General features: G+C 48.4%; 1 protein-coding gene across 4 annotated transcripts; it reads right to left on the minus strand.

Moving 5' to 3' along the window:
* Positions 1–4839: 4839 nt before the first annotated feature.
* On the minus strand, positions 4840–12091 carry Rinl (Ras and Rab interactor like). Of its 4 annotated transcripts, XM_013149730.3 has the most exons (12): positions 12035–12090; positions 10793–10879; positions 10444–10603; positions 9120–9216; positions 7939–8011; positions 7792–7856; positions 7358–7495; positions 6869–7282; positions 6291–6584; positions 5977–6108; positions 5721–5884; positions 4840–5639 (listed from the first exon to the last, which is right to left on the minus strand). In XM_013149730.3, the coding sequence occupies exons 2-12, from the start codon at positions 10840–10842 to the stop codon at positions 5583–5585; spliced, it is 1644 nt and encodes a 547-aa protein (XP_013005184.3). In that variant the 5' UTR covers positions 10843–10879; positions 12035–12090; the 3' UTR covers positions 4840–5582. The 4 variants fall into 4 exon arrangements, with proteins under 4 accessions (XP_013005184.3, XP_063108786.1, XP_063108787.1 ...); XM_063252716.1 differs by having other exon boundaries at positions 4840–5884; XM_063252717.1 differs by lacking the exon at positions 12035–12090 and having other exon boundaries at positions 4840–5884; positions 9120–9200.
* Between the last annotated feature and the right edge of the window lie 29 nt (positions 12092–12120).

Raw genomic sequence — 12120 nt, forward strand, 5'->3', positions numbered from 1 at the left:
CATAGTTCAGGAGTTCCTGTGGCAGCTTCCGTAAGTAGACATCACTGACAGTGCTAGTTCCGTTTTCTAAAGAATAGGGCTGCACACTGGAAGTTCCAAATTTGTGATCATGGCTTGGTCTTGCTGGTGACTCCTCCTTAGAACAGGTGACCTTCCTACCAGCCAGGACGCGAGGAGGGTTTCTGGGGCTCTGTGTAGGGAACCGGGGCAGACACAGGCACATGTACAGGTATTTCTTATTTCACAGTTTTCTTGTAAGAGTTTTTATTGGTTTAGATCTTACATTTAGCTCCTTGATTCACTTCGAGTTCATTTTTATATATGATGTGAGGTAAGGGTCTGATCTTTTTTTTGCTCACAGGGGACTGAACCGAGGGCGATATGGAGCATGCGCTCTACCCTTGACCACTGCCATTTGTATGTCAATATTCACCCAATTTTCCCAATGCTGTTTGACATAAAGACTGTTATTTCTCCATCAAATGTTCTAGGCACCCTTGTAAAAAACCATTTGCGCATATATGCCAGAGTTTATTTCTGGAATTTGCACCTTGTAACCAGTTGCTCCTGAGAACCATTAACTTTTATGTAGTACTTCAGTAGATAAATAATAACGTGGAACTTTTGTTTGCTTGCTTTTGTTTGCTTTGTTTTGTTTCTTGTTTTCTGAGGCAGGAGAATCACAAGTTCTAGGCCAGGTTGGGCTGTGTTGTGAAACTACCTCAAAACACAACACAACACAACACAGCACAACACAACACAACACAACACAACACAGCACAACACAACACAACACAACACAACACAGCACAGCACAACACAACACAACACAACACAGCACAGCACAACACAGCACAACACAACACAGCACAGCACAACACAGTGGATTGGTGGTTTCCAGCAACTGGAGAGGATAAAAGGCAGAGTTGTGTTCAATGGGTATATTTTCAGTTTTGCAAGATGAAAAAGTTCTAGAGATTTTTTTTTTTTTGTCTTTTTCGTTTTTATTGGTACCAGGGATCGAATTCACGACTGCCTGCTTGCAAGGCAGGCACTTATGCTGCTGAGCTAAATCCCCAGCCCCTAGTTCTAGAGATTTTTTAAAAGATGCAAATCAATTAACAGTACTGCTCCATAGTTAAAAGCAGGTAAGAGTACCAGCAGTGGTGTCCCATGCCTGTAATCTCAGAGCTGATGAAAATTTAGTGAGACTGTTTCAGAATAGAAAAATTTAAAAATGGATTGTGGATATAGATCAGTGTAAAGGCCTTGGGTTCAATTCCCCAGTACAAAAAAAAAAGTTAAACCAGGTGTGGTGATGCACACCTGTAATCCCAGCACTTGGGAGGCTGAGGCAGAGGCAGGAGGATTGCTGTAAATCTGAGGCCAGCCTGGGCTACATAGTGAATCCCTGTCTCAAAACAAAACAAACAAACAAAAAGCATCCAAAAAGAAGAGTTTAAACTTCATTCTTTTAACTTAATGAAAAATTTAAAATAAGAACAATTAAAAGTTAAGACAGTACATTTTATTTTTTTGCCATATATTAAAAATAAATATAGGCTATAGCACACAGGGTACACACAGGGTATAACCCAGTGGGAAAGTGCTTGCGTGTAATGTGGAAGGCTCTGGGTTCCATCCCAACACAACAAAAAAATAAAATAAAAATAAGCCTTAAACACATAATTAAATAAACACAATGAAATTCTTGGCAGGTCTCTTGTTCCCTGGTCTCTTGTTCCCTAGGGTTCTCTTCCTGGAAGAAGGAGAGGGATTTTTTTTTTTGGTCTGCTGGAATCTGGCTGTCCTTCAGTTCTGTAGGAACTGAGGAGTGGAGACCCCCATCTGACAGTCCCCTAAGAACTGCTTCCTGCTTCCCTGCCCAGAATAGTGCCCTCAAATTTTTTTAGGTTTCAAAACAATTGTGAAGCCAGGCCTGGTGGCACAACCTGTGATCCCAGCACTCAGGAGGCTGAGGCAGGAGGATCCATTTGAGTTTGAGGCCAGCTTGCGCTACAAAGTAAGTTCAAGTCCATCCCAAATTGCATAGTGAAACCCTGTCTCAAAAAGACAAATAAATAAATTTTAAAAGGGCTGGAGATGTATTCCAGTGAGAAAGCCCTGGGTTCAATCCCTAGTATCAAAAAAAGGAAAGAAAGAAAGAAAGAAAAAGTTATTTCCTGACTTTTAAAGTTCACACCTAAAATTACAAAATTTTGATTATTTAAAATATAAAAATTTAATTTTCTAAAAGAAATTAGTTGACATAGTTGTACAGGGACTGGGGATTTAGCTTAGTGGCATAAGATCCTCCTGCCTGGCAAGTTCAAGGTCATGAGTTTGATCATTGGCACCCAAAAAAAAAAAAAAAAAGAGAGAGAGAGAGAGACATAATTGTACATATTTATGGAATATACTCTTGTATCATAAGGTATGTATGAAATGTGTAATGATCAGATCAAGTAATTGACATATCTGCCTTCTCAAATATTGCTTCTTTTTGTAAGGAACACTGAAAATCTGCTCTAGTAGCTATTTGAAATACACAATTAATTGTTGTCAACCACAGTTATTCCACTGTCCTGCACAACATTGGAAATGATCTCTCTTATCCAACTGCAGCACTATACCCATTAACATGCTTGTTCCTTGCCTCCTCCCCCTGTAAAATGTACCTTTTGTGGCCATTCTTTTTATTGTCTTTTTGTTTTTGTTTTTGAGACAGGGTTTCACTATGCAGTTCAAGCTGGCCTTGACCTTACCTTGTAGCCCAGGCTGGTCTTGAATTCAAAAAGATTCTCCTGCTTCAGCCACTTAAGTGCTGGGGTATGTCGCCATGCCTGGTTCATGTTAAGTTTTTATTTTTAAATTTTTTTCACAGACATAATTTATTTATTTTTTATTTAAGAGAAAAATGACACAGAAAAGTAAAACAAAAAACCAAAGACAAAAAAAAAAAGCAAGAGACAAACAACAACCAACCCCAAATAATAATAACATAGGCTTTCAAAGATGACAGGTGGCTGGGGATTTAGCTCAGTGGCATAAGTGCCTGCCTTGCAAGCAGGCAGTTGTGAGTTTGATCCCCGGTACTGGTAAAAAGGAAAAAGACAAATAATAATAATAATAATAATATGACAGGAAATTAACAGTGATTGCTATATTGCCTATTGTTATCTTCAAAAGGTTTAGATTCCAGATATGCAAAACTGATTTAATCATGAATAGTAACAGTTCTTTTCGAAGAACTAATAGAATTAATGGAATAGTCATTGTAGCTATTTTATGTACCTATATACACATTTATGTCCTTTTCTTTTTTCCTCCTTTCCCCATCTCTTTTTTTTTTTTTTTTTTTTTTTTTTTTTTTTTTTTTTTTTTTTTGAGACAGATTTTCCCTAAATTGTTGAGTTGCCCAGGTTGGGATCCAATTCTCAATCCTCCTGTCTCAGCCTTCCGGAACCCTGGGATTACAACCATGCACCACCACACCAGTTTAAAATGTAGTATTTTAACAGCAGTGCATTAGGTGAGGTGAACTAGGTGAGTTTCCCTGTTTTTCTAGTTAATTCCAGTATCTAAGAATCAAGGACCCTTGTTGCTAAAAAATGAGTAAGTAGAGCATCAGTTTGACTCCTATATTTCTTTTTTTTGTATATTAAGAGCTGAGAAATTATTAGTTTCCAGTGGCTGTTTTGACAGGTGAATATAATTTTGGTGGCTTAAGAGTAGAAATCTCTCTCACAGTTCTGGAGATCAGAGGCCTGAAATCAGCATGCATGAGCAGAAATCAAGGTGTTGGTGGGGCTGAGCTCTGGAGGCTCCAGGGTTGAATCCAGGAACTGTCTGTCCCCTGCCTTCCAGCTCCAGTGGTTGCTGGCATGGTAGCCTGAATCCTTGACAGCTAAGAAGACACTATTTCTAAAAAGGTAACTTCATGAATGGCAGAAACTAGGACCAGGGTATCTTTTGGGGAGACATTTACCACCTACTATGGAAAACTTATTTATTGGTTAGGTCATGAAGTATTTATTGACCTGGGCACAGTGACACACCACCTGTAACCCCACTGCTTTGGGAAGCTGAGGCAGGAGGATCGCAAATTCAAGGCCAGCCTGGGAAACTTAGCAACTTAGAGAGACCCTACATTAAAAAAATAAAAAGAGCACCTGAAGATGGCCATTCCAAAAGTGACATGTGAAGTACAGGCCACACACTGGCTTTCAAAGACTTAGCACATGCATCTAAATGAGTGTTGAATAGCTCAACAATTTAAAAATACTGATTACATGTCCAAGTGATATATAAGTAGGATATATCAAGTCAAATTAAATGATTAAATTTAATTTCAAGGCTTCTTTATAGGTGTGTGTGTGTGTGCTGGGGATGGAACTCAACATGCTAAGCAGGCACTATTCCACTAAGCCACACTCTAATCTGCTTTTTAGGTTTTTTTTTTTTTTTAAATGTAGTTTCTAGAACATTTAGAATAATACATGCGGCTTGCATTGCATGGAAACTGTTATCCTAAGCAGAAGAGAGGATTATGGACAATTAACACAATAAACAAATATATGATACATTTTAGAAAAAAATAAAGGAGAGTGTTTGTTTTATCACTGCCATAATAAATTGCCTGGCCAGATGTGGTGGTGTACCCCTAATGTCCCTGCACTAGGGAGGCTGAGGTAGGACTGTGGGGAGTTTGAGGGCAGCCTGGGGTAGAAAGTGAGTTCAAAGCCAGTCTGAATTGCACAGCAAAACCCTGTCTCAAAAAGATTAAAAAAAAAAAAAAAAAGAAAGAAAAGAAAAAAACAGTAATAAATTGTCACAATGTTAGTGGTTTAAGAACCAGTTTTATTACCTTATAGCTTTGGAGGTCAGAAGTCCAAAATGGGTGTTAGATGTCTAAAATCAAAAGTACATGTTTCATTCTGCAGATTTCTGGGGAATCCATTTCTTGCCTTTTTCAGCTTCTAGAATATCGGCATTTTTTTCCTGGGTTCTTGGCCATATCATTTTTTTTTTTTTTTTTTTTTTTTGTCTTTTTCCTTTTTATCGGTACCGGGGATCCAACTCACGACTGCCTGCTTGTAAGGCAGGGGCTTATGCCGCTGAGCTAAATCCCCAGTCCCTGGACATATCAATCTTATTTCTCCAGCCCTGCCTCTTATAAGGACCTCTGTGACTGCACAGGGCCACCAGAATCTAGGGTAATCTTACGTTTGTCCTTAATGTCAAAGCCCCTTTAAAGCCCTCTTCACCACAGATTTTGGGGATGATGCTATGGATATCTTTGGGGGCACATGATTCTCCTACTACAGGGATGGCCAGGTGGGAGTGGCTGCATTTTAGACAGGGGTGGCTGGGAGAAGGTCACTGAAGTCACATCTGCACCAGGTCCTGACAGGTCGATAAGGCGCCGTGTATTAGGGAAGCACATGCCAGGCAGCAGACAGGCAGGGCAGAGGCACCTTTTCTTGGGCCCCCTCCTCCTTGCTGCCCCTAAATTACATATTGCTGTCGCAGCTGCCTCCCCCTTCTTGCTTGAGTAACAAAGGGACTGAGACCCCTAATCATCAAAGGGGCTCGGTCATGGTCCCTACTCTCCATGGCTCCTCAAACGGCAGTTGGGCCTGTGGAACGAGGTGGAAGGCTGGGTCAGAGGGTGACGGGTCCCACCCTCCCTGCCACCTGCATCCTAGATGGGCGGTCACCTGGGCTCCAGGCTGGTTCTCTCCGTGCATTGTCCGCCGGCGGTGCCACTGGCGCAGAGAGGCGCTGGCCTCCGAGCTGAGCCCGTGGGGCGCGCGGCCCGAGTCGGGCTGGTAGTGGGCAATGTGGTGCAGCGCCCCAAACCAAGTGGTCAGGTAGTACCCGGCTAGGAGGAGAAGGGGAGTCCCTGGTCACCCGAGGCGCCCTCGCAGCTCGCTCGCCAGTCCTCTTGCGGCTTTGGCAGAGGTGCCTTCTCACCCTCTCCCTGAAGTTCCTCCGGATCCAAGAGCTCCATTAGAAACTCCACGTCCAGCTGCGTCTCACCGATGTGTGGACTCCAGATCAGCTCCTCGGTCAGCGCGGGCAGGAAGGCGTCGGCCCCTATGGGCTCTGGGGAAGCCGAGGGTCAAGTCCTGTGGCTGCGTGTCCCAGCCACCTCCATTTGGTTCCCAGGACCCATTGGCACCTGCCATTAGGGCGTGCTCCCCTCTCCCTCAACGCGACGACGCGAGCATTGGGCCTGCTACCTCGGGCCACTCCACGGCCCGGCAAACGCCCCGCCCCTCCTTTACCCTGGTTCTCGCCTCGGGCCAGGCCCGCGTAGACGTCACTGCACACCGCCAGCAGCAGCGCCACTTTGCGGCGCGGCGAGCACGCGGCGTGAAGGTGCGCGAGGCGCGCGTGGATGCGGCTCCGCAGGGCGGGGGCGGGGCTCTGCCCCTCAGGCCCCGCCCCCGCCCGCAGGGCTATTTGTCGCCGCCGCAGTCGGCGCAGTTCCTGGGCACGTAGCGTGCGCAGTCGTGTCCACAGGGCAGGCTTGAGGGGTGCGAATACCACGCGGCACACCGCCGCCTCCACCGCAGGGCCTGTGGGGTGCAGAGTGCAGGGTGCGGAGCGGGTGAGGGCGGGGCCGCGGAGCTGACCTGCCCCAGTCCCCCAGCCAGTGTAAACAAAGTCGCCCACACGCGCTCGGGCTTCAAGGTACTGCGGTCAACGCACACGTGCGCAACGCCTGCGCAAAGCGAGCTGCCGTTGTCTCGAGTTGGAAAGGGCGTGCGAGTGCAAGGGACACAGGCGTGTACGCCAGTGGGGACAGAGACTTTGGCAGTGAACACCTGTGCGGGGGTTCCCTTTTAGTCTCCCCCATTACCAAGATCCTTGTCTTTCTGGACGGCCCCAGGCCCCCTGCTCCCAAAGACAGCTCTCACGTCGAGGTCCTTTGCCAAGTAATCCTGGAGGTCTGTAAGGAGGTGCCGCACATCCTGCAGCAGCTCCGTGGCCGGGTCTCCAGGCCTGTTGGGACCCCTGGAATCTGAGGCGAGACGTGCCTGGAGGACCCGAGACTGCCTGGCCACGTAGCTGCTCCGCGCCCTGGCCAGGGCACGGATGTGAGCAGTCAGCTCATCCTCGGCGTCTTCCTCTTCATCTCTGTAGTTGTCGTTGTCCTCCTGCTGCTGCTGCTTCTCTTCCACCAGACTGGCCAAAGCCGGCTGAGGCTGGTGTACTTGCAGGCTGGGCGGGTCTTCCACCCAGGAGACCCGGTGCGGGGCGGGGTTTCTGCGGGCTGGATGAGCCAGAGGGTTTGGATGCTGTGGAGCCGCTGCCCTCATCCCTCAGGGGCCCATGCGCGCCTGCTCACCTGGACCGTGGTCCTGGGCAGTCTCCTCGGGGGTCTGCTCCAGCTCCCAGCCCCCGTGGGTGTCCAGGTAGAGCTGGTTCACCACAGAGAACACTCTCCCTGAGGTATCAGCTTGGGCCCTGCCCACCTGCAGAGGATCTGGGGGCCACCAGAAGTCAGAGGGTGTCCCAGGTGACTGAGGGCCAGCCCTGTTCTTTTCAGGCTCTCAGGAGACTCAGTTCCTAGCCTTCCTCACTCAGGTCCATGAGTTGAGTCTCCTCGGCTCCCTCTTCCTTCCATTATCTCTTCCCTAATGACCAAGAAATCCAGGCTCCCACCCCCTCGCCCCTCCTGACCCCCAAATCTGCCCTCCTTCACACCCTGTAGTCAGGTCCCCCACGTGCAGTCTCATTGCCAGGCCTTGGTGAACCTTTCCTTCAAGACCCGTGCCTCACCTGTGCCTGTGTCTCCAGGCACTAGTGTGGGAGGGGGCAAGAGCAGTGTTCTGGGCAGCACATCCCTGAGAAGACAGAAGGGGACGGCACTGTGGGTGGGCGTCTTGTGAAGGGTTCCCTTCATCCCTGTGGATGGATAACCTGTACCTGCTGGCTGATAGGAAGGCCAGAAGATGAGGCAGGTCTGGCATGAAGAGATTGGAGGATTCCAAGGACACACCTGGGGTGAGGAGACAAAAGAGGGATGAGAAAAAAAACTGGGGGCGGGGGGGGGGGTGCCAGCCTTCTTTCCTTGGGGCTGTCTCTTCCCCCATCCCTGAAGTCCCTCAGAGGGACCTTCCAAGAAGATGGAATCTTCATCTTTTCCTCATCTTGATCCTTGGATCCCACTTATGCCACCAGATAAGATTTATTCATTAGATATTTGTTCAAGTACTGGGGATTGAAGCTAAGGGCCTTCACACTGAGCTACGTCCCCAGTCATTTTTAAATTTTTTTAAATTTTGAAACAGGATCTCTTTAAGTCACTAAGTTTCTCAGGCTGATCTTCTAACTTGAAATCCTCCTACCTCAGCCTCCCAGAGTGCTGGGATTACAGGAGGGCACCACCACACCCAGTTAAAACAAATATTTATTGAATATCTAATTATAAGCAGGCATTTGAGGATATATGCCCAACAGGAAGCAAATTCACTGGCTTTCTATCCTCTCCATTTACAAACAGATGAGTAAATAACTTGGTATAGGTAAATTGTGCACAGTAGCCCTGCTAAAAAGGAATGAATAAAAATGTCTAGGGGGCTATCTGAGCAGTGGGTAAAGGAAGGTTACAGTTCTGTAGAGGTCCTAAGCATGGAGACAAAATTAACCACCCCACGAAGAGGATCCCTGCTAAAAGGGCAGAAGCCAGGGCCCTGCAGCTGGCCCATGCTTTGCATGCTCAGGGAACAGAGGAGAACATGTACTGGGGCAGAGGGAATGGGGGGCAGGAGATGAAGAGATGGCAGGGGAAGGTCACACAGCATCTTCTAGGCCATGCTGAGCATCTAAGGAGTGCCTGCCCTTTGCAGGGTTTGGGGCAGGGTGTACAATACCACCAAGTTGCTGTGCCAGAAGGAAAGGCAGACTGAGTGCAGTGGTGCAAGCCTGAAACCCCAGTACTTGGGATGCTGAGGCAGGAGGATTGCTATGAGTTCAAGGCCAGCCTGGACTACATAGTGAGACCCTGTCTCAAAAAAGGAAAAACCAGGAAGTATTTTGGAAGTAACGCTGGCAATTATTGGTGACACATTTGCTGTGGACTGGAAGCTTAAGAGTAGGGCCCTCACCTCCAGGAAACTTCTGGATTTGATACATATTGGTCTCTCCAGGTGAAGTCCTCAGTACCAGGGCCTGGCTGGTCTCAGAGCCTATGACCAGGAAACTCTAATGGGTGGAGGTAAAGGTCAGTTTGAGGGAGGTGTGCATACATGTTTATTTTTGCCTGCCTGGCACCCATTTCCTGTTAGGAAAACCCCCTGCAATCAGTCCATAGAGTGGCCCATGCCTGAGCTGGCAGTGGGATACCATGTGCACCTTGGCCAGCTTTTCTTTCTGTTGGCCATGCTGACTGGAACCCAGGGCCTTGAACATGCCAGGCAAGCATATTACCAATGAGCCACATCCCTGCCCCAAACAGACTCTTTTCACACCACTTGCTGAGTTGGTGGGAGGGAACTCCAAGATGAGGATAGCCATTATGCCAGTGACAGGGACAGTGCCCTCCTGGGGAGAAAGCTGTGGTAAGCTCTGTTAGTTGTCCTCTCCAAATTGATCTCCCACATTCCTTGCAGAAGTCCTTGTTCAAGGATTAATGTGCTTGCCAGGCATGGTGGCTCATGCCTGTAATCCCAGCACCTGGGAGGCTGAGGCAGGAGGATCACTGCCAAGTTTGAGGCCAGCCTGGGCTACAAAGTGAGTTTAAGTCCAGTCTGAACAGCACAGTGAAACTCTGTCTCAAAAAGACAAAAGAGAAAACAAGTACTGAGCCCTACGAGGTGGATAAGGATGGGGGCAAGTAGTGGTTCTCAGGTATGGGTGTGTATTACCCGGTAGGCTTTGAATAATTTCACTCCCCAGTCCCCTGCCATGCATTTGGTATCAATCAGCACAGCCTGGGCTTTTCCTGATCAAAGAAACAGATGCAGCAGGTACATCCTTGCTTCCTGCCTAGGATGTACATGTGACAGCCCTGGGACAGTCCCTGGGTCACCATGAGGGAAGTCCCAGGAATTATGGAGCGGCTGGCAGTGACGTCACTGAGCAGCTGAAGTCGAGCTGGCAGCTGCCCTGCTGGCTACATTAGAGAGATCAATGCCTGGTTGTTGAAGCCACTGTGGAATGGGCCTTTCATGCTTGCAGCCCCAAAATCCAGAGTTCCCCACCCTTCAAAGCAAAGCCAAGAAAAGGGATGAACAGAGACCCATAAGATGTTTGACACTTGGGATCCAGGCCTTTGTAAAACTGCTTTTACTTTTCCATTTTTCTGTAATTTGAATCAATGTGTAACATTTTTGATTTGCCCAATTTGTCACTAGCAACCCAAAATGTTTCTGACTGACCTAAGGTCTCATCGCTCAGAGGCTGGACAGGTCCCCAGTTGGGAGTACTCACCCCCAGTGGCCACGGTGCCATAAGAGCCTCTGCATCCGGGGCATCCAGCTCTGGAACCTGCCATACCCCCCGTGTCCTCTGAAGACGAAGAAGTGGCTCTGGGGTGCTGAGGACCCCTGGAGGGATCTCACCTGCTCCATTAGTCTGTGGTAGGACCAGCCTGGGATGTGTAGGGTCCAGGAGGTTAGGGGTCAGAAGTGGGCAGTTGGATACAGGACTAAAGGCATAGAAGGGGCTGCCCAGGGACAGAGAGTCAGATATGGGGCTCAGGGCCTTGAGGGATAGGATTGGATGGAAGGGATTCTGGACAGGGACGTGAGGTGGAACACTGTAACCCAGCAGCCCTCACCTCTGCCCCTTGCTGGGGACTGTGGAGGCCATGTCCTCTGGCCAGGCCATCTTCAGGATGCTGAAACCCTGTGAGCCATGGTCTGGCCTCGAGCAGAGAGGAAGATAAAATTGAAGGTTGCCCCAGTTCAGGGGTAAAATGCAGAGTATTTTTTTTTTTTCTTTTTCATTGGTACCGGGGATCGAACTCATGACTGCTTGCTTGCAAGGCAGGTGCTTATGCCGCTGAGCTAAATCCCCAGCCCCAAAATGCAGAGTATTTACAACCAATATGGGAAGACCCTGAAGAACAGAATGGGCCCTAGCCTAACCCAGCTGTGCCAGGGCTTAATTCTTAAAATGCTGGCATTGGGGCATCTGGGGAGCCTAAGAAAGGCTGGTGTGTCTTAGGTTAGGGAAGGGTAGCTATTTGCCAAGGGTAGGAAACATTCCAAATTTTCACAACTGGGGCATCCATACAAATGTGGACCAACTCAGTAACACCCCTTGCTAAATCCAGAGCCTGGAAAATCTTGGCCCATTCCTATGGCACAACATATATCTGCTAAGCTCAAGTGACATGCCCTCCTTCTCCCTTTCCCGACCATGGCAGGGGTGCGGCTGGAATATTTTCTTTCAATTTTGTCTCATAAAAATTTACAAACATACAGAAAAGCTGAAAGAATTTCCTAGGGATCATCTGTCTGCCACTGCCTGGATCTGCCACAAACATTCTGGTACCTGCCACACCCCACTGTGCCTCTGTCCATCTATCCACCCATTCAGCCAGGAGCAGAGTCCAGGAGGGACTGTAACCAGGGGAGCACTCTAAGTGCTTTCCCAGCTGCAGTCTCAGCAATAGGGGTCCAGGGAAGAGAGAATGAATCCATCCCTACATCCAATATTCCTGAGCATAGGCCCACAAGTAGATGCCAGTACCCTGGGCCAGGCGATGAAGAGGACAGCCCTTTGCTCTAAGGGTCTCCATTCCTGGCTTTTTTTCTTTTGAGGGGGTTGCGATAGAGATATGACACTGCCCAGTATATCAGCCCACTGCCTATAGCCCAGCGTGTTGGAAGGAGGAGAGTAGGGGACAGTGGGAAGGAGAGGGTGGACAGGAGGGGGCAGATGTCCCCCAGGGCCCATGGGATTGGGAGGAGGACATGGATGGTGCTGGGCAGAGTTGAATGGGAGCAGCTGCCTGATACCAAAGGGTGGCAGCTGGGGGTGAAGATACCAGATGCTGGGTCCCTGGGGCCCCTACCTGTTCCCAAGGGGAGGCCCGGAGCAACAGGAAGTGAAAGTGTGCTCTAGAGAGGAAGCTGAGCAGGGAGGGGGAAGAGGCGGGGC

Source organism: Cavia porcellus, unplaced genomic scaffold, assembly GCF_034190915.1.
Source record: "Cavia porcellus strain 051 isolate PalLab524CR breed Dunkin Hartley unplaced genomic scaffold, mCavPor4.1 scaffold_7, whole genome shotgun sequence".
Taxonomy (NCBI): domain Eukaryota; kingdom Metazoa; phylum Chordata; class Mammalia; order Rodentia; family Caviidae; genus Cavia; species Cavia porcellus.

Excerpts from the sequence above, each read along its gene's own strand:
- Rinl (XM_063252716.1), bottom strand. The coding sequence starts at position 10,842 with ATGGCCTGGCCAGAGGACATGGCCTCCACAGTCCCCAGCAAGGGGCAG. Across the intron at positions 6,585-6,868 it reads CCAGAAAGACAAGGATCTTG|GCCCTGCGGTGGAGGCGGCG; the intron begins GTAATGGGGGAG and ends TGCACCCCACAG. Across the intron at positions 5,885-5,976 it reads GGAGGAACTTCAGGGAGAGG|CCGGGTACTACCTGACCACT; the intron begins GTGAGAAGGCAC and ends TTCTCCTCCTAG.